Source organism: Nasonia vitripennis, chromosome 3 (assembly GCF_009193385.2).
Source record: "Nasonia vitripennis strain AsymCx chromosome 3, Nvit_psr_1.1, whole genome shotgun sequence".
NCBI lineage: Eukaryota > Metazoa > Arthropoda > Insecta > Hymenoptera > Pteromalidae > Nasonia > Nasonia vitripennis.
The window spans coordinates 24423884-24441796 of record NC_045759.1 but is presented as its reverse complement, the minus strand read 5'-3'; the positions used below and the strand labels follow the sequence as shown (position 1 = coordinate 24441796).

At 41.2% G+C, this 17913-nt stretch overlaps 4 protein-coding genes across 11 annotated transcripts; 1 reads left to right on the top strand and 3 right to left on the bottom strand.

The window, feature by feature from the left end:
- Positions 1–278: 278 nt before the first annotated feature.
- Positions 279–5305, bottom strand: LOC100677978. The gene is made up of 8 exons (XM_003426306.5): positions 4565–5305; positions 4316–4431; positions 4084–4247; positions 3101–4018; positions 2622–3016; positions 1593–2548; positions 1451–1527; positions 279–1365 (listed from the first exon to the last, which is right to left on the bottom strand). The coding sequence occupies exons 1-8, from the start codon at positions 4669–4671 to the stop codon at positions 1204–1206; spliced, it is 2895 nt and encodes a 964-aa protein (XP_003426354.1). The 5' UTR covers positions 4672–5305; the 3' UTR covers positions 279–1203.
- Positions 4763–15557, top strand: LOC100122569 (sarcoplasmic calcium-binding protein 1). 7 transcript variants are annotated; one of them, XM_032598381.1, is made up of 8 exons: positions 6263–6693; positions 6822–7006; positions 11327–11572; positions 12945–13053; positions 14092–14258; positions 14350–14479; positions 14546–14649; positions 14721–15557. In XM_032598381.1, exons 4-8 carry the CDS (start codon positions 13002–13004, stop codon positions 14847–14849), a joined length of 582 nt encoding a protein of 193 aa, XP_032454272.1. In that variant the 5' UTR covers positions 6263–6693; positions 6822–7006; positions 11327–11572; positions 12945–13001; the 3' UTR covers positions 14850–15557. The 7 variants fall into 7 exon arrangements, with proteins under 7 accessions (XP_032454269.1, XP_008206451.1, XP_032454272.1 ...); XM_031927559.2 differs by lacking the exons at positions 6263–6693; positions 6822–7006 and adding an exon at positions 10005–10149; XM_001607360.6 differs by lacking the exons at positions 6263–6693; positions 6822–7006; positions 11327–11572 and adding an exon at positions 12325–12723.
- On the bottom strand, positions 9401–11259 carry LOC100122582 (leucine-rich repeat-containing protein 51). The gene is made up of 2 exons (XM_001606145.5): positions 10385–11259; positions 9401–10126 (listed from the first exon to the last, which is right to left on the bottom strand). Exons 1-2 carry the CDS (start codon positions 10485–10487, stop codon positions 9645–9647), a joined length of 585 nt encoding a protein of 194 aa, XP_001606195.1. The 5' UTR covers positions 10488–11259; the 3' UTR covers positions 9401–9644.
- LOC100122556 (nucleoside diphosphate-linked moiety X motif 8) lies at positions 15362–17374 on the bottom strand. Of its 2 annotated transcripts, XM_008208227.4 has the most exons (3): positions 16706–17357; positions 16179–16347; positions 15362–16094 (listed from the first exon to the last, which is right to left on the bottom strand). In XM_008208227.4, exons 1-3 carry the CDS (start codon positions 16757–16759, stop codon positions 15637–15639), a joined length of 681 nt encoding a protein of 226 aa, XP_008206449.1. In that variant the 5' UTR covers positions 16760–17357; the 3' UTR covers positions 15362–15636. The 2 variants fall into 2 exon arrangements, with proteins under 2 accessions (XP_008206449.1, XP_031783413.1); XM_031927553.2 differs by having other exon boundaries at positions 15362–16347; positions 16706–17374.
- Positions 17375–17913: the final 539 nt, after the last annotated feature.

Below are 17913 nucleotides of genomic sequence, written 5' to 3'. Positions count from 1 at the left end.
GCCACATATTTCTTAAAGGCACTTGAGTTACAAAATTATGCAGCAAGTAAAAATTTTATAAAATTATTTACAATCATTTGACATAAACAATTTTCTATATAAATGTAATATTGTAAATATGTAATTCTTCGAGCATAGTAATGTTCTTGAAATGAAGACGATTCGCATCGTTCCAATGTGTGTTATACGACGTTTTACTCTGATATTACTAACATTGCAGAGCTTAAAATTTACAAGGTTTAGTCGTTATGATGAGCAATGTTGGCTATTAAATTAAAAATAATAAATAAATTTCACATATAGTTGTGTGTTGTGCTCATAATTAATTTATCCTGTTTTCAGTTTAAATAAAAAATCATTATTCTGAAGTCCACTTAAAAAAATTATATTTTAGTCTGAAAATTAAAAAAAAAAGAAATTGAAATGCATCAAATTTTCTTAAATATACCTAGATTTCAGTCAGGATCCTTAATTTGTTTACATATTTGTGTACAGCGTTATTTAATTACAATGTATATTTAATTTAAAGCATTGGTTTCCAATGTCAAAAATATTTACCTACAGTCTTTATGTACTATCTATCCCTTGTGATGATAAACACGAATAACAAAAAAAAAATATATAAAAAGAATATTCGTTAATAAGCGACTAAAAAACTAAGAGACTGGGCTTTGAAAAATGGTATTGAATACAATCGTGAATTCTAAACAAATGAAATAGAACTATACTTACAGTTTTTAAATTTGATTCTGTTATAATAAAGAAAGAATAATGTAACAATAAGTAACAATTTTTGGTGATTATAAATACCGTATGCTTTAGTGATAAATCAAATTATCGAGTTAATTTGTTATTTTTATACAAGCACTCCATTATCAGAGTGATAAATGGCAGTCTGATTATTCGTAAAAAAGATAGTAGGTTTTCCTTTTCAATAATGGCAAACAGTATTAACATTTAAAAATAAGAGATACAAAATACCAAGATCACGCACCGACCACAAACCGCTGTGGATTACAAAATATAAGTTTTTTATCGCACTTTGTTTCACCTATTTACAACTCTTCAATTAGAAAAATAGTTATTTGGGTTTCCAAATTTTTCATCAATTACCACCATAGTCTGCTGAATTTGTACTGCTTGATCGACGTAACTGGTATCTCATCTTTTAAATTTCTTTATAATTCAGTCATTGTTGTCGAATCATTTTAAATTTGATCTCGTAAACTTTGGTCCGGGAATTCGAGAGGCCGGTCTGGGAATTCCACTTGATGCACCGTTACCTACTTTATTTGGTGCACCTGCCCAATTACTTGGTCTTCGTAGTTTCGTAGCATTTGTCCCGGTAGAAACTGAATTGGGTACCTAAATAAAGTCAAGATCTGTTAGAACGTCCAATGTCCAAATACAAATTAAGTTTTTTTATAATAGAAATCAATTGTCGATTCACCTTAATTTGCTTAGATCTAACATTTTCTGTCACCTGAATATTTTCTTTTGCTGCTTCAATTCCACCATCATCGTTACCTACAAAGAAAACATTTCAAAAACATATTTATAACTCGAAAAGAGAGACATATACAACTACAAACCTATTGTATTTATTGCTTGATCCGAAATAGCCGGACTTATTGTTAGTGGTGAACTAGTTTTTGCATTGAACTCTGCACTATCTGTCGGTGATGTGCTTCTACTATCTGTACTTTCTGTATAAGTTCTTCCAGCTCCATTCTTAAGGATGGGTGACGGCAAATCTTTTCCTTCTATCCACGTATTTTCAAGGATTTGACGCCCTTTGACCTTAGGCGTAGAACCACCTAATCTTCCTTGTTCTTCCATACTCGCCAGTTTTTTGAGTGCTTCGAGATTCCTGGGCTTTACTGTATACGATGCTCTGCTGCTATCGGAACAAATACTAAGCCTATCGTCAAGATCGGGGGCACTATGTGCGCTTGCTGTGCTTTCAATGCTTTCCATTGAACGACTAGTACCATTGCCTGATCCGAAATCTGCATTATGCTTCATCGGCAATAGACGTTCCGACTTGAATCTGCTTAACGCATGAGAATTACTTGAAATATTCGGTTGGGATCCTTTATTAAAAGTAACGTCAGCTTCTAAAGTTAATATACCGGATGGCTTTAAGTTCGAGCCGAGATTCGGATTTGACTTTTGAAACATTTGTGGCAGTTTTGATAATTGACGAGGTGCCTGTATTTGCCGTACGGGTAGCTTTTCCAACGGCTTTATGAATGTGCTGTCTTGTCTGTTTTCTTCCTCATTCATTTCATTTCGAACGTGATTCTTTAATAAACTCGATTTCTTCGAGAAAGTGTTAAATCTTTGTTGATAGAGATTTTCATTACTCTTTGCACTGGGTACGTGGGGCTGCAAAGGCGCCGCTGTTACCGGTTTATTCGAATTGTTCTCTAGTGGCTGCGATGCTTTTGATAAACGACTACCGATCTTGCTATCTTTTCTAAAAGTATTGAACCGGTTCGGATCTTGTGAATGCATTTGAGATTCTGCAGGATTCTGTTTTGCATAGCTAGAAACAAATATTAATATTTCTCTATATGATTAATATTAGCGATGATTTTCAAGGAATTTAATTAACATACCTTATGCGTCGCGGTCCAGCCGCATTACTCAACTTCGCGTTGAAGTGGGCAGAATCGTAAGTCACGTCGACTGGTTTGTTAACAGTTTGAGATTCAGGTTGATGCGCTAGTGGCATCTGTACATATGTGGCATCAAGATCTTCTACCTCCTCCTCATCATCATTAATAACTGGTTCAGCTGGCTTCGGGCGTTCGTAAGTAGCGTCAAATTTATTTTCAGCTGAGTTTGGATGCTCGTAAGTGGTATCAAATTTCTTCTCAGTATTTGGCAAAGGTGTGTTAAAGGTGGCGTCGAATTTATTGCTACTTCTCCGAACTTCCTGTAGTAATTCGGCTCGAAGATTTGGAACTGCGCTAAATGTTGAATCTAATGGATCACCATTACCAGATGATCCCTGTAATATAGCAAACAAAAATACGATTAATCCAGATTTTATTAATATACAATGTTGCAATAAAGTATTAAGATTTACACTTACACTCAGCCGAGGAATCGGTTTTGCAGCAAAATTGGAAGTTTGAAACGTCTCGTTCAGTCGTTCTTTTATCGGAGACGTCGATTTCGCTTTTAGTTCGAATGTAAGATCAGTCTTATTTTCGCTATCTAAAGTAATGGTCGTTGACACAAGATCTTTCTTTTGAAGCAATACAGGTATATCATGGTCAAAAGAAAGATTTCTTGTAGAATTAAGTGGATTAGGGGAAGCTTCCATTATTTTTGTTGAGTTCAAGGGTGACAGAATCTTTGTACTGTTACCTTTGAATTCGCTTATTGGCGAGGGAAAGCTTGTAAATGTATCATTTGTCTTTGAATTTTCACTAGCAGTTACAAAAGTGCTATTGGAACTCTTTTGATCCTTATCAGTTATATTAATATATGTCTTATCCCCTATATTCTCATTAACAAAGGTTTTGTCATTCAAATCCAAAGCACTAGGACTTTTGCAATATGTTTCATCCTCAAGAACAGTGCAATCATTTTGCTTCAAGAAATCGGCAATCATAGTACTGTCCTGAGCTTCTTTGAACATACTTGCCTCCATCATTGAGTCAGTTAAAATCTGAGAATCTATAAAACTGTCAAAAGCTGCTGCTGCGGCATGAACACTTTCATCTCCTTTACCATCAGATATCAAAGAGGAATACAAAAGTGATGGTTGAGATATGTTCATTAGGAAGTGACTGACATCTGGGTCACTCATATCACTGATTAAAGAACTGATACCCTCTTTTGAGGAAGCCATATTCATGAAAGCTTCCATACTGGTTTGACTACTAATCGAAGAGGGACTTTCTGATAGGAGAGCAGCAAGAACTTGGTTCGTTTTTGGCCGTAACATCATTGGTATACTGTCCCTCCTCTCCTTCAGTTCCTTGTTATTGTTATTGTTAACATTCTAAATAACAATGATTAATGAAAATCTGACTCAAAGTACTCAGTTTTAAATGCAAAAAAACTTACTCGCGTTGCAGATTCAGGGATCGGTTGATTTTTCCAAACATTCGATAAAGAGAACGATCTGGTTTCTGGAGAAACGGACTGTTCCACAGAATCGAAACTTAGTCTATTGTGAGACCGCCTTTTGATTCTTGTAAAGGTCCTTGTGTCAATGGATCTCCGTGAATCTTAAAAGAATTAAACATTAAGCAAATTTGCAAATGTCTCGCTATGAGTTGCAAGAAAACAAACGTACTACTGTCAGACTGTGCAGCATCCGATTCCTGTACATCTGCATGTAACCAGCCATCTATATCCTGAACCTTGGCTTCGACACTGTTCCTCCTAGACGAAGTGCCCGTGGAACACAACCTAAGAAGCAAAGTAACGTTATCAGAACAAAAAAAACGTGGTGACAAGTAGAAATAACTATGCCAATCGAAAGTAGCTAGACTACTTGTGTAAAAGCATCAGTCGCGGATCTTGGGCAGCAGCCCCAACTCACCATCTGTCCTCGGCGATGTCGTCGAACTCGAAGACATCGATGATCGACTGCTCGTCCTCGTCTCGCTCCCTGAAGACGTCGCTGCCCCGACTCGACCGTCGCGACATGTTGACCCTCGACTCCGCGTTACTCCAACCTACCTCTGGCGCGACTGTCAGGCTGGCGAGGGCGATTCCGAAAATACGCGATGCATCACTTCACACTTTACCGTTAAAGCACATATATAACAGCATTGGATTGCTATACACTCGCGAGTCGCGAGAGCAGCGAGAGAGTATATATGAAACAACGGACAGCTGTATACGTATAGGTATGTGTATATATATATATGTATATCTGTCTATGGAATGTCGCTGCTGTAGCTCTGCTCCGAAAACGTTCTATAAGTACCTCTTTTTTTACGGGGAAAAGCGCAAGCGAGAGAGGCACGCGTTGCTTATGTTCCCAGGAGAGATAGGCGCGGTGTCAAAAATAAAATTTCTCTCTCCCTCAGCAGGCGATATGCACGTTATTAGGTACGATGTTAATTGTTGTTATCTTATCGCTCCTGCGCGGCCGAGCGCGTGCCGACTGCCGCACTGCCCGCGAGACTCGAAGACGCTGCTGCTGCTCGAAGAAGAAGAGGAAGAAGAAAATGTAGGTGTACCGATCGCACACGCGCAACTGATGCAGCTCGAGTACGAGCTGACCTGTTGATATGTGGCAGGCCGCTGTACAAAATACGCGAGAGTCGCGCATGTGAAATTATGCATGGAAAATTATGCTACAACTATACTGTAATGCAAGTACTATAGGTAAATAGGCTAAGGCTGAGTCCGAGGTACCTATAACGAGGCCTGTTGCTTTTGTGGTTTGTGTATAGTATGGACGAACGATTTGGCCTCGCACGCTGTTTTTTGCAGAGTAATTGTACAGTAGAACTGTAGGAAAACCGCAAAGGCGTACGATTGGCTTTCATATATACCAATTTTTAAGTCGCCTTTGCAAATAAAGCTGATCGAGGATCGAGCGTACATATGAAGAAACTCCGGAATGTCGATTGGTATCGGAAACGGATATTTTATTATTCATAGTAATTGTGCAAGGTGAGTCAGCTACATCAGGACATCGAGTTTGTTTCCTAAATAGCGTTATTTAAATGACTCCAGTATTCCGTATAGGTAAACCCTATATGGCGCAAGACATTAGATTGCGTCTTTTTGGAATAAAGATCAGGTTTCGTATTAAGGTGAAATAGTATATTGTGCCATTAGGGGGGGGGGGCTATTTCTAACGAGGATGAGATTTGAGCACGAGTTGGAGTCGAGGGCGCCTTTTCAAAATTTGATTCACTTTGAGTATTTTTGAGTAGCGGGAAGCCATTCGTTCTTTTTCATGCACGTGTTAAGAAAAACTATATACATTTATTGTTGAGAAAACAATTAAGTTTTATAAAAATATTTATTTGGGATAGGTGTTAAAAAAATTGAATGACATGTTTAAAAATCCCCTTGATCCGTGCACGATGCAGCCACAATAATCACCGCCACCAGCGTCGCTACAATCGCTGTTTTTTCCAGAATCCAGATGGCGCTGTTCTACACACACAACACACCACACACACACCTAGCTTGCCATTGGCTTCTCCCACCCCGCACGACTCACCCCAGCCATCAGGCATCAGCGCCATTTTTCACTTCCCATTGTACTGTCATGGCTAAGAGGCTTGGAAGCTGATCACGAGCTGTAGTCCTAGTGAGAGTTGAGAGGAAAGAGCACGCTGCACAAATGGTAAAATATCTGTGAGTGATTGCGGAGCAAGGTTTCGAAATTACGTAAACCACGGACAGTTGAAGGTTCAGTGCATTATTCGGTAAAGCAGAGGAGAGTCGAGGATGGGCACGAAGGAGAACTCCACGACGAGCGCGGCGACGACGGCGTCCAAGGCCGCGGCCGCATCGACGCCCGTTTACCCACCAAAGCCGTACGGCAAAATTTTGCTGACGCTCCAGAACTGTCTACTACCGGACGACAAGCTTACCTCGACGCCGTCCAGCGTCGACGGCCTCGACAATGAGACCGAGATCGACCTCAGGATACTCGGCTGCGAGCTCATACAAACAGCGGGGATACTGCTGAGGCTGCCTCAGGTGAGTTGAGAATGCGAGGGAACACGTTCCTAACCTCCAAATGCGCTCGATTCCGATTATTCCTACTTCTTCTCCGCATATGTGTCGAGTTCTTTCATGTGCTAGACGTCCGTTTGTTCTCCTTGCAGGTGGCGATGGCTACGGGCCAGGTTATATTTCAACGTTTCTACTACAGCAAATCTCTAGTTAGGCATAATATGGAAACAACAGCGATGGCCTGCGTATGCCTGGCCAGCAAAATCGAAGAAGCCCCAAGGCACATACGAGATGTCATAAACGTCTTCAACCACATAAAACAAGTTGGAAATCAAAAGTAAGTGTTGGAGCCTATACTTTGCTAGAAAAAAGTCTATAAAATTGATTTTACACTGTTGATTCTGACAAAAAATTATGCATTATTGGCAAGTAGTTGTTTGTAATATATAATGCTGAGAGTTATATATTATAAATTACTTGTATTTTCACATATTGTAAAGTTACATTAGGCTTTTTTCTTAAATTCAAAGAAAAGTTATAAATATTTTAATGATTTTCAACAGGGTGGGTTCCGCATAGGCGCTCTAGATTGTATACAGAGCATATAAACATGTAAGCAACAAACGCAGCTCTCAAGCAACTCAAGATCAACTCGCTTGATTTTAGTCGAAGGCTCCAAAAGCACGACTGGCAGCTACGAGATTGAAAGGACTTAGAATGTGTACAGATTTATTTCTGTGTGAAAAGCGCGATACTTTATACCTTCACTCAGAATTGTTGTACTGCATTTTAGTATACAGAGGTTTAGGCACTAACATATCTACTAACTAGAAAATTTATAACATATGAAATTTTACGGTAACTGGTAGTGTGACCAGATTTTCTCGCTGTTGTGAACATTTTTCTTGCAGGTTATTTATCATTCGTGCGCATTATTTCATAATGTTTTATCATCAAATTTATAAATATTGTGTAACAGTTTAACGCTCGAGTATTACTAGTATTGCAAACAATATTTATAAATTTTCTATTTATAGATCTGTATCAGTGAAAAACAGGTATTGAGAAAGAATGAGACAATGTCTATCTTTTATGATGTTTAACATTTATTTCGTTATTTGTTATCAAAAATGATACATTGTGGTGTATGAATGAGTGCCGATAAGTGAAGTGATTTTTTAAGTAGGAAGTTATCAATTGATCCCATGGGTTGAATAAGACCTTACTTATTTAATTCTGTAGATTAATTGCTGAGAGCCTACGGTAAATATCCACAAACTATGCGTGAAACAGTTGGTGTTAAACACTGGAAAATAACGGAGGGTATAAGCAATCCCAAATTCAATCTAATTTTCTCTAATTCATGATATTTTATACTATTCTAATAATATTTCATGACTGTAATTTTTTAAGGTTTTGTAATGGAGTGGACAAAACAAAACTAGTAACTCTACTAAGAGCAAGGAGAGCGTCATGCCAAACTCACTCTGTAAAAGCGTGCTAGCCGTGCTTGATTAAGACTACAGCTGACCCTTTTTGTTTTCTTTTTTTTTTGCAGATCTATAACGCCGGTGATACTTGACCAGAATTATGTAGCTCTCAAGAATCAGGTGATCAAGGCGGAAAGGCGCGTGCTTAAAGAACTGGGCTTCTGTGTTCACGTTAAACATCCTCACAAGATCATCGTCATGTATCTACAGGTTCTCGGTTATGAGAAGAACAAGGCTTTAATGCAGCAGTGTTGGAATTACATGAATGACTCGCTGCGCTCCGACGTTTTCATAAGGTACGAACCAGAAACGGTCGCGTGTGCATGCGTCTACCTTGGCGCCAGACAACTGCGGCTACCTCTGCCTTCGTCGCCGGCATGGTTCTCACTTTTCAAGGTCACAGAGGCTTCGATCAGAGATATTTGCAGGCGTATTTTGAGGTTGTACAATAGACCCAAGGTAAAGCCCGAGCAATTGGAGAAGCGCGTCGAGGAACTCAAGAAGCAATACGAAGAGGCACGTACCAAAGCGAGGGCAGGAGATGCGGATGGACACACGCCAAGTCCACCATTGCCGAAAGATCACAATGCTTGGGGCGGATTTATCAGCAGAAGCGGGTCTCATGCTATGCCCGAAAGAGTCAAATCGCCCAAGTGAGTATTGCATCTTTTTTTATTTGATATACTGTTTTTTTTATTTATTTTTTTTTTACCGTAACTGCTTCTTTTCATTTCTTTCTTTTATTTCTTGATATATTCTTTTAGATCTATTTTTAACGTAGTACTACCTGATTGATTTTCAGAAACAACTCAAAGTCTACATCGTTGTCGCCGACGCGTGAGGACGTTCTAAAGCACTCCAAGAGGAAAAAGCGTAGCCGGACGCGTTCGCGCAGCCCAAGCAGATCTCGGAAGCTAAAAAAGACGCAGCGACATAGATCCGGCAGTCATAAGAGCTCACGAACCCGCTACAGGTCAAGGAGCCGATCGCGAGATCGGGAGTCCGAGAAGTCGAAGCATCGCAGCAAGCATCGACGACATTAATAAATCAGCCATCCAGACGACAAGTCTTTTCGGAGAATTTACAAGTGCGAATAACAAATTAAATAATGAATGCTGGATTAATTTGTAATTATTTTACTGGAGTATATATTGTTGAACCGTTCTGAGAGCGAAACAGAGAGGGATAAATTTTGCGCCGAAAAAAGGAGCCATGTAAATATTGTACTTTTTTTGTTCCGAATTAGCAAGACTATTTTATGAAATTATCACATGTAATGATAGAATGAGCCTACACAACCGCGTAACGGCTAATTTTTCTACAAAGAAATGAGAGTTGATACATGGTGTTATAAATTTAATCATAGTATATTGTGCATTAAGGTAAAAACAACGTGTGGACAATTTTGTGAATCGCGAAATCCTGTGGTGACGAACATGCGTGTGTGCGTATATATTAATAATAATAAAAAGAAAAAAAGAAAAACTATGAATCAGACTGCATTATCTTATGAAATCCGGTGGGCAATGCCCTTTTCCTCTCTGCCTCGATCACTGGTGAGAAGTCCAGGTTCGAAATCTGCGGTAAAAGCGCAATCACGTATCTCCTGTATGACTTTGTCTGCTCAACAGGATTCCCATGGAGCGTTAAGGTCCGCAAATTTGGTAGCATTTTAAGTTTTGAAACGATACGCATGTCGGATATGTCGTTGCCGTGAAGATATAGAATAGTTAGGTTCTTGAATTGAAGCAGCTCGTCGTCGAGGTCCCGGATTCGATTGTAGGCAAGATCCAGCCAGCGCAAGTCGATAGGACTTTCGAGGAACGTCTTGGCCAGATCCCAGAGTTGCTGGACCGATTTCAGGGAGTTGTTGCTCAGCCAGAGAGAGCTCGTGAGATAGAGATGATTCGTGCTCTTGCTGGGGAGACGACCGACGCGACTTGACTGCACGGTGTGCTTGACCAGTTCTCTTGTAAAAATTGAAAATTATGTATGTTTTATTTTTTGGTGTAATATAAAACTTACTTTTTATATATTGAATAAATGTTTTATAATTTATGCATATACTCTTGTCAATTTAACGATTAGCGTTGACGCGAGATAATAATCTATAATATAGCGAAACGGATCGTTCGCGCGTAAGTCATAAAAAGCATAACGGCACAGGTCCACTGGAGCCGTTAATAAAATAAGCTGAAAATTTTATTGCAAAAGTAAACACCTACCGTCGATCGTATTGGCATTTTTAAACGAGAGGTCTAGGGGCGGGCCGGCGTGCATCACCTCGCTTTCCTCTCGACGATAGTCCGAAGATAACTTTTTGGCCATTTTCTTTGTTTATTATCGGCGAGACAATTTTTCCGGTCCGCAAACACAACTTTGACGATTGACGAAAGATCTGAGAGAGAGAGAGAGAGAGAGAGAGAGAGAGAGAGAGAAAGAGTAACGACTAACCGTAAAGTTGTAGTATTATTTTGACGTCTATTAATAGCCGCAAATAAAAGAAAATCAATCTGATGAAAGTTTTTGGAAAAAATCCAACTCTTTTACTTTGTAGCTTGGCATTCAATCGCGATACAATGGAAACTATTGAAAAATAAATGCGTGCTTGATATTTCGAGACGCGAATAATTGTCGAAGATTATTTTGATAATAGTACGAATACAGCGCATTAAATTCGTTATGAAAAAAATCGCGTATACATAGTATATTCGAGTGCGGACACTTTTGAAATTAATGACGCATGTTAAAATAAGATCAGAATGCAATGCATTCCGTAATGTTTTACAAAAGCATCCAACACGTGTCCTACTAATAAATCACGATTCATCTATATATCAGATTACAAAATGCGAACTTGAAAAAATGGTGTCACGCAATGAAACTTGTATAATGCAGCATAAAGTTTATTTTAAAGTTACGCCATGGCAATACGTCTCGACGTTGATTGTTAATTTTGCGAGTACGTTGCATTTTTGTTACTTCGACCGCTTCGCTTTCCGGCTTTTTGTTTAGTCTTGGACTTGGAAATTTATCTCGGTAGAAAGGCGATTTTTAGCAGTTGTATTCGAAAGCTAGCCTGTCCAGCTTTATTATTTTTATTGAACTTGCATGAAAATACTTTTGTTGTTACTATTATAAATAATAATTTCTTCATCTCTTTGCAGTGTCTAACATGGGCAGGAAGCTGCAACAGTCCGAGTGCGCATCAAAGCTCAATACTTAGTTGCAAATCAGAGATGTACTGGCTGAGCCGGGAGTGGACGCGTACCTGTACAAAAATACCCTACTTACTTTGCGCTTGACTTGGCCGGATGGTTAAGAGCGTCTCGTCATCGTCGCCATCCTGGCTCTCACTCTCTCGGGGGAGGAAGACAAAGAGTCCAGTATCGAGTTGAACAGAGAGTTGCAAGGTGAATTGGGATCGAAATTAGAATTTTAGCGAAACACAAAACTCTCTATAGTCTCTCGGCGTGTTTCGCGGTCGCGTTCGAGGCCGTCTATAATACTATAATACTATAATACTATAATATATAGTACAATGCTCTCTCGAGTAAAAGAAAGAGCCGAGAGCGAGGCGTTTTCGGTTGGGCCTATCCGAGCGCGAGACCCGTTTCACGAAAAAGCTCTTTATTGTTCCTAGCCCGTATACAGGCTCTACGCTTCTTGTTATTGTGCGGTCTTTCGCAACGCCGAGAGCTGCTGCGGGTGATCGAAACAGATCGATGCGGAAATCGAGGCTTCCCGGATTCTCAAGGAAGCCGTGCAAAATTGCCGGCAAATCGGCGATGACTACAGGCGTTTCCTCTTAAATTCGCTTTCACGGCCCGATTAGCGATCAAGCACTAGCTGCGAATCGAATAAATTTGAAATCCGAATGCGCGCGCAGTAGAGCGCCGCTCGCTCGCGTATAACGAGCTGCCTGCAGCGAAGCGACAAGTGACGAGTGACGTTTAGCGCGTAGCAGAGCGCGGTAAAGCGGCTCCTCGTCTGGCTGCAGCGATGCAGCAACGACGAGTGCATCGTATGCGGGCGGGCCGAAAAAATGCGCCGGACCTTGCAACATGAAAATATATAATGGCTATCGCTCGGCCGCGGCCAAATAATAGGAGCGCTCATGCTCCCTCGCAGCTATAAAAATACTATGAAAGCTGCGCCCTGACGGCCCGGCCGGGCAGCTCGCGCTCGTCACAATCAAAATCGCGCTGATATAGGAGCATGACGGGGGGGGAGGGGGAGGGTACGCTCGCTGCTATAAACGCATCATACGCGCGTCGCTCGATTTTTTGCGCCCGCGAGTTACCTGGGCTATGCGGCGGCGGCAGCTAGAATAATAGAGCTTCGGAGAAACATATAGCGCAAGAGGGAGGTATATACGCGAGCGAGCGCGTGCCGCAGCGTCGTGCTCTCCCGAATCTAAACTTAGCCCCCCAGTGTTAAGCGAGTAGTGCAGCAGAGTAGAGTCGCTGATCGTCCCAGCGCCGAGTCAGTCAGCCCCCTGCACGCGGACCGAGCGAGATCGTCGAGGGCCCCGTCGCATCGCCTGTCCGGACAGTCAGAGCAAGTAAGGTAGCCGCAGTCGCCGAGCAGCAGCTCTCGCCCCCCCCCCCCCCCTCCCCGCACACACTCCATCGATCGAGGCTTGTTTACCGGCGAGCACGTGCTCGGTGCGACCGAGCGAGATTTGGAAGGCTCTCAAAACGCATCTTAATGCGCCGACGCTCGGTTGCACTTCCGCGCGCTTCAACCCTCTTCAAACTCTCACACTCTCTCTCTATGTTGCAGAACGATCGGCAGTCAATTCGCAGCAGTCGCACGAGTCCAGAGAGCCGGCGAGTCGAGATGGCCTACAGCTGGGACAACCGCTGCAACTTTGTCGTCAAGTACCTCTACGGTAAGAGAACTAAGGCGTTCGGTCTGCTACTCGCGACCTTCAATATACTCGTGTGTATATATATATATATATATATAAGAATTTATCGGCCCGGCGATCTCCTTCCTTGCGTATACAAGCGAACCTATACTGCTACGAATAACGATACCAGCATTGGCAGCCTCTCGGCGGCATAAATATCAAAACGATGTTAGACAAAGTGTACTTGATCGAAAAGCAGAGCTGTTGGCACGGCTCTTCGCGCGGAGCGCCGCGAATAAAACAATAGCCGTGCGTGCTGACAATGGCTATACTCCCGCTCTTCGGGATTGATCGGGCCGATGCCAACTGCCGCTTCTACGGGCCACGGGCGTTTTTCGCGCAAAGTGTAAGGTCGCGCGGGGGCGTAAAATTAGACGTGGGAAGAGAGTTCGAGAGCGAGCGCTTCTATAGATCCGTCCGAAATTAGGATGTCGTAATTATAGGGCGTAACGGTTTATACGCTACCCTTTCGAGAGACCGATCGCGATCATGCCAATAAGCTCGGCTGGCCGCCTCTATCGGAAAATGGGTCATGCAGAAACGAACGCGGTCAGAAAGAGTGCGCATCGCTACCCCGTGTTCGGCGCGCGAATCATTTCGTCGGTGCCCGAGTCTCTCTCTCTCTCTCTCTCTCTCTCTCTCTCTCTCTCTCTCGGGGCGGGTTAAGGGCAGCTCTTGATTCATTGCTCCGATCTAGATCGTCGCCTGCACCTTTGCCATTCATTGTTGTAAACGCTTGTACTACTTGCTGTGGTAGCAGCTGACACGGCCTATTGCCAAATCGGATTTAGCGCTAAACGATTCCTGGCTTCGATCGGTGATAAATAAAAGGAAACACATTGACGCGCGTCTCTGTAATGCCGCGTAAATTTGCGGCTTTGATTAATGCGCTCGTCGACGTCGAGAGAGCGTCGATCTGTCAGAAGCTAGAAATAAACCGGTCGCTCGAGCTTCTTGATTGATCGGATCAAGTACATATGTATATATGTATATGTAACACGTGCACCTTATCCATAGACACGGACAGCAACGGAGTACTCGAGCAGAATGACTTCGAGTGCATGGCCCTGAAGATGACGGTGCTCGAGGGCAAGGGCGTCTTCAACGCCAGCCGCCACCAGGAGAACCTACACGTGATGCTCTCCCTCTGGGAGGAAATCGCCCAGATCGCCGACTTCAACAAGGTTTCCCATCAGTCTACATGACCGTGTTTTCCATATATACGACTTAATTCCTTCGTTTTTTCACTTTTATTCCCAACGAACAATTTCGCAGGACGGCGTCGTCACCACCGACGAGTTCAAAGACGCCGTGCAGAAAAGCTGCGTCGGCAAGACTTACGCCGACTTTCCCCAGGCCATGAAGATGTTCATCGACAACCACTTCAAGATCGTCGACATGAACGGTACGAGTTGAGCGTCGTTACGCTTTGGCAGCGCATATAACGCACGCGATTTTTCTCGGTTCCCAGGCGACGGAGTGATCGGAGTCGAGGAGTACCGGTACAACGCTGTCACGAGAATTCCGATCGCCAGCATCGACGTCATCGATGCGGCTTATCAGAAATTACTCAACGTGAGTTGCTATTGTTGTTGCTATTACCTATGCTGTGAACTAATGCCGTCTTTCTCTCGAATCGCGCGCAGGACGACGACAAGCGCCGCGGAGGACTGACCTTGTCGCGCTACCAGGAGCTCTACGCCTCGTTCCTCGGCGATCCGACCGACAAGACCCCGGCGGTCCACCTGTTCGGCCCGCTGCCCGAGAACTGTTGATCAGCTGATAGGCTTATTACTTATATTACCACACCGACTACCAAACGAATTGCCAAATACGTGCGCACACCAAACGTCGAATTTCATACTCTTACTATTGCCATGAACTTTTTAACGTTGTATAACCAACATAACGTACTGACAAAACTTAACTACTTCTAGCCAGAGGACAATCCTGATTAGTTAACATTGTTTTATCCTGCAGTATTTTCCACACTGTTTATCGTGCGTAAAAAGGCTCATTTTCTATCTCGAAAGAGCAAGCCAAAAGCTGTACAACAATGTAGAAAATGTTGCTGCTGCGTGAGATACAAGACTTTGAGAGCTCTCATTCAAGAGGTACTGCAAAAGCCACGCACGCGCGCGCGCGCTATCGACTCTTTATATATACTATATTGTTATAGAACATGATTCGGAAAACTATGGGATCCCTAATTCAACATTGTGTATATTATATTATGTATGTAAAATAATTTATGATTTTCAAGAAATGGCAGTATTTTGCTTTAAAATAACTTATCGACTCGTTTTATTATATCTCTCGCACGAGTTTTAAACATTTAAAACGTCAAATGATATCATGGATTTTTAAATATACAAACATACAAAGTGTAATGTTTTATACAAATTGTACATTTTTCTGGACAAACACAAGTTTGTACAAGATTAAATAGAAAAATATATATTATTTGGTTCTTGTTAAACAAATTGAAAGACTGAATATTTTCGTATCGAGGTACTCTCAAGAAATCAAAAAATATATACGCGCCGTCGTCATTTACGGGAATCAAGATTTTTGAGCTTTGCTGGAAGTTGATGATTTTTCGCTCTCTCCTCTGATGGGCTTCAAGTATGCAATCTTATGCTTGTAAACGCCTGGCACAAGAGCACTCATGACTAGGTGCGTTATTACTGCTGTCAGACCCCAGATTTTGTGATCTCCTCCAATGTACGTTGGCAGTGTGTAATTATCCCTAAATTGTGTATATCGACAGAATTGCGGATCACAGAGTTTTTCCAGTGGCTGAACAAATGCTTCTTCCACTTCGTGTGTATTCACAGGCAGGCTTTTGGGATCAACTTCACCAATGAAACCCAAAACTGGCAACACGCTTACATGTTTCCTTTCTACCAAATTCCCACTACCCCATACGTCAACCGTATCCCTGGGTATGTGTAATTCTTCCCATGTTTCTCTCAATGCTGTGTCCTCCAAGGTTGCATCATTATTGTCTTTCTTACCACCTGGAAAAGACACTTGTCCTCGATTCATACTCACTTTGTTTGATCGTAAAGTATATAAAAGGCCCAATTTTCCATTATGCATACACAGAGGAACCAGGACAGCTGCTTGACTCGCATCATTTCCTGATTTCTTCGTCAGACTGATAAGCTTCAGTCGTTTTATGCATGCTGCTCGTACCTGGTCATTGAGAATAGCCTCGGGAGTCAATTGTGCTAGTTCTGTTGTGCTGAGCTTCCTCTGAGATTTTAGCCACTGGATATCAAGCATCAACATTTTAGTATTAAAGTCTGCCTCTATTATTATTATTATCTTTATCATTAAATAATACTTAAAACATTTTTTCAAAAGTCCAAAAAGCATATCCATGGATCAAATTTTAAATTGAATAGTAATGCAGGAAACAAGTTTATCTACACGTTATAAGTAGGCCAATGAAAAAAGTTTTTTCCTTGCATCATCACAATTATTTAAAACTCTTTCATCCACAATATACTAACTAATTTCAAATCACGTGACGCGAGCGTGTGCATCAACGCAAATACATGAGCTTTTGCTAAGAGTTGATACTTATATATACAAAAGATAAGTATTACGAATAAATTGGACTTACTAGCGACAGCGGCAGAAAAGACTCGGCTTTTCTTCGTATAGTCCGCAGAATCATGAGTAGCGACTTTTCACTCGAACCACCTTCTTATACAATTGTTGTCGCGCGTTAAACAAATTACTTTAAAGTTCAAACTGTATTTGCACAGGAGTTGCTCTGGCTAGTTGCTACAGCTCGGACAGCAATAGTCTCTATAGTTAGATTATGCCGATGCATGCGAAAGTTCGACTTTTCCCAGCTGTTTGCGACACAGTGTCGCCAACGTCATTCCGTCCTTTACCATATACCTATACCTACCACTTACTAGTCAGAGCGCATATAAGTAGTTTACTTCAAAACAACTATTTATTTCATTAGTTTTCGAAAGCTTATGCGTTAAAATGTAGTCACTCAAGAAAACGTTGAATTTAGGTTCAATTAATACCTTTATTGTGTTTTACAGACGTCTGAATTTCGACAAAGTTGATTTTTAGGTTACACGTTGGATGGATCATCATAACTGTTTACTTAATCTTTTGCAACGAAACAAAAGAGTCACAAGTGTGCTGCAGCTGATATGTGTGATTTTTAGACTTCTAAATACTTATAAGTACTTAGAATTACCTTCAATTAAATATGGACTCTCTGGGGCCTAAAACAGCAGAACACTTGGAATGTTATCATTGCAGATGTAATATATGTATACATCATTGTTTATACAAGGAAGCATTAGTCATAGAAGTTTGAAAAATTGCTTCTGCAGATGAGTCAATAGCTTTAATTTCTTTTATATACCATTATTGGTTTGAATGACAGAAAGAAGTATTTTAAATACAAAAGGTTTGTTGAGATAATAAACTTTTTTAGAAATATAAATTCACGTAAATACAAGTATGAGATTAATAATAATGTTCCAGGTGATGGAGGAACCAAAAAAAAAGGAACATAAGCTATCCATCATTAAAAACTTGAACAATCAGCAACTTGGTATTCATGCTAATAAGTCTTGGTTGAGTTACTACACAACGCTGAATGCTCTGAAAAACTTAAAACCAACAATTGTTTTAGAAAACTACCCTACCATATTGAATAAACAAATCTCAGAAATGCAATTTAATAGTAAAGGAAATTTATTAGCCAATGTCTATTGGGGCAATGATGCAGTTCAAATTTGGGACTGGTCTAAAGCAAAACTCAAAGCATTTTTCAATTCAGGTCACAACTTTACCGTT

Coding starts and splice junctions, on each gene's coding strand:
- LOC100677978 (XM_003426306.5), bottom strand. CDS start 4,671: ATGTCGCGACGGTCGAGTCGGGGCAGCGACGTCTTCAGGGAGCGAGAC. Junction 4,432..4,564: donor GACATCGCCGAGGACAGATG/GTGAGTTGGGGC, acceptor TTTGCTTCTTAG/GTTGTGTTCCACGGGCACTT. Junction 1,528..1,592: donor TCAAGCAATAAATACAATAG/GTTTGTAGTTGT, acceptor TTTTCTTTGTAG/GTAACGATGATGGTGGAATT.
- LOC100122569 (XM_032598378.1), top strand. CDS start 6,439: ATGGGCACGAAGGAGAACTCCACGACGAGCGCGGCGACGACGGCGTCC. Junction 7,007..8,227: donor AAACAAGTTGGAAATCAAAA/GTAAGTGTTGGA, acceptor TTTTTTTTGCAG/ATCTATAACGCCGGTGATAC. Junction 8,813..8,961: donor GAAAGAGTCAAATCGCCCAA/GTGAGTATTGCA, acceptor ATTGATTTTCAG/AAACAACTCAAAGTCTACAT.
- LOC100122582 (XM_001606145.5), bottom strand. CDS start 10,487: ATGGCCAAAAAGTTATCTTCGGACTATCGTCGAGAGGAAAGCGAGGTG. Junction 10,127..10,384: donor AAATGCCAATACGATCGACG/GTAGGTGTTTAC, acceptor TTTTTACAAGAG/AACTGGTCAAGCACACCGTG.
- LOC100122556 (XM_031927553.2), bottom strand. CDS start 16,759: ATGATTCTGCGGACTATACGAAGAAAAGCCGAGTCTTTTCTGCCGCTG. Junction 16,348..16,705: donor CTTTTCTGCCGCTGTCGCTA/GTAAGTCCAATT, acceptor CTTGATATCCAG/TGGCTAAAATCTCAGAGGAA.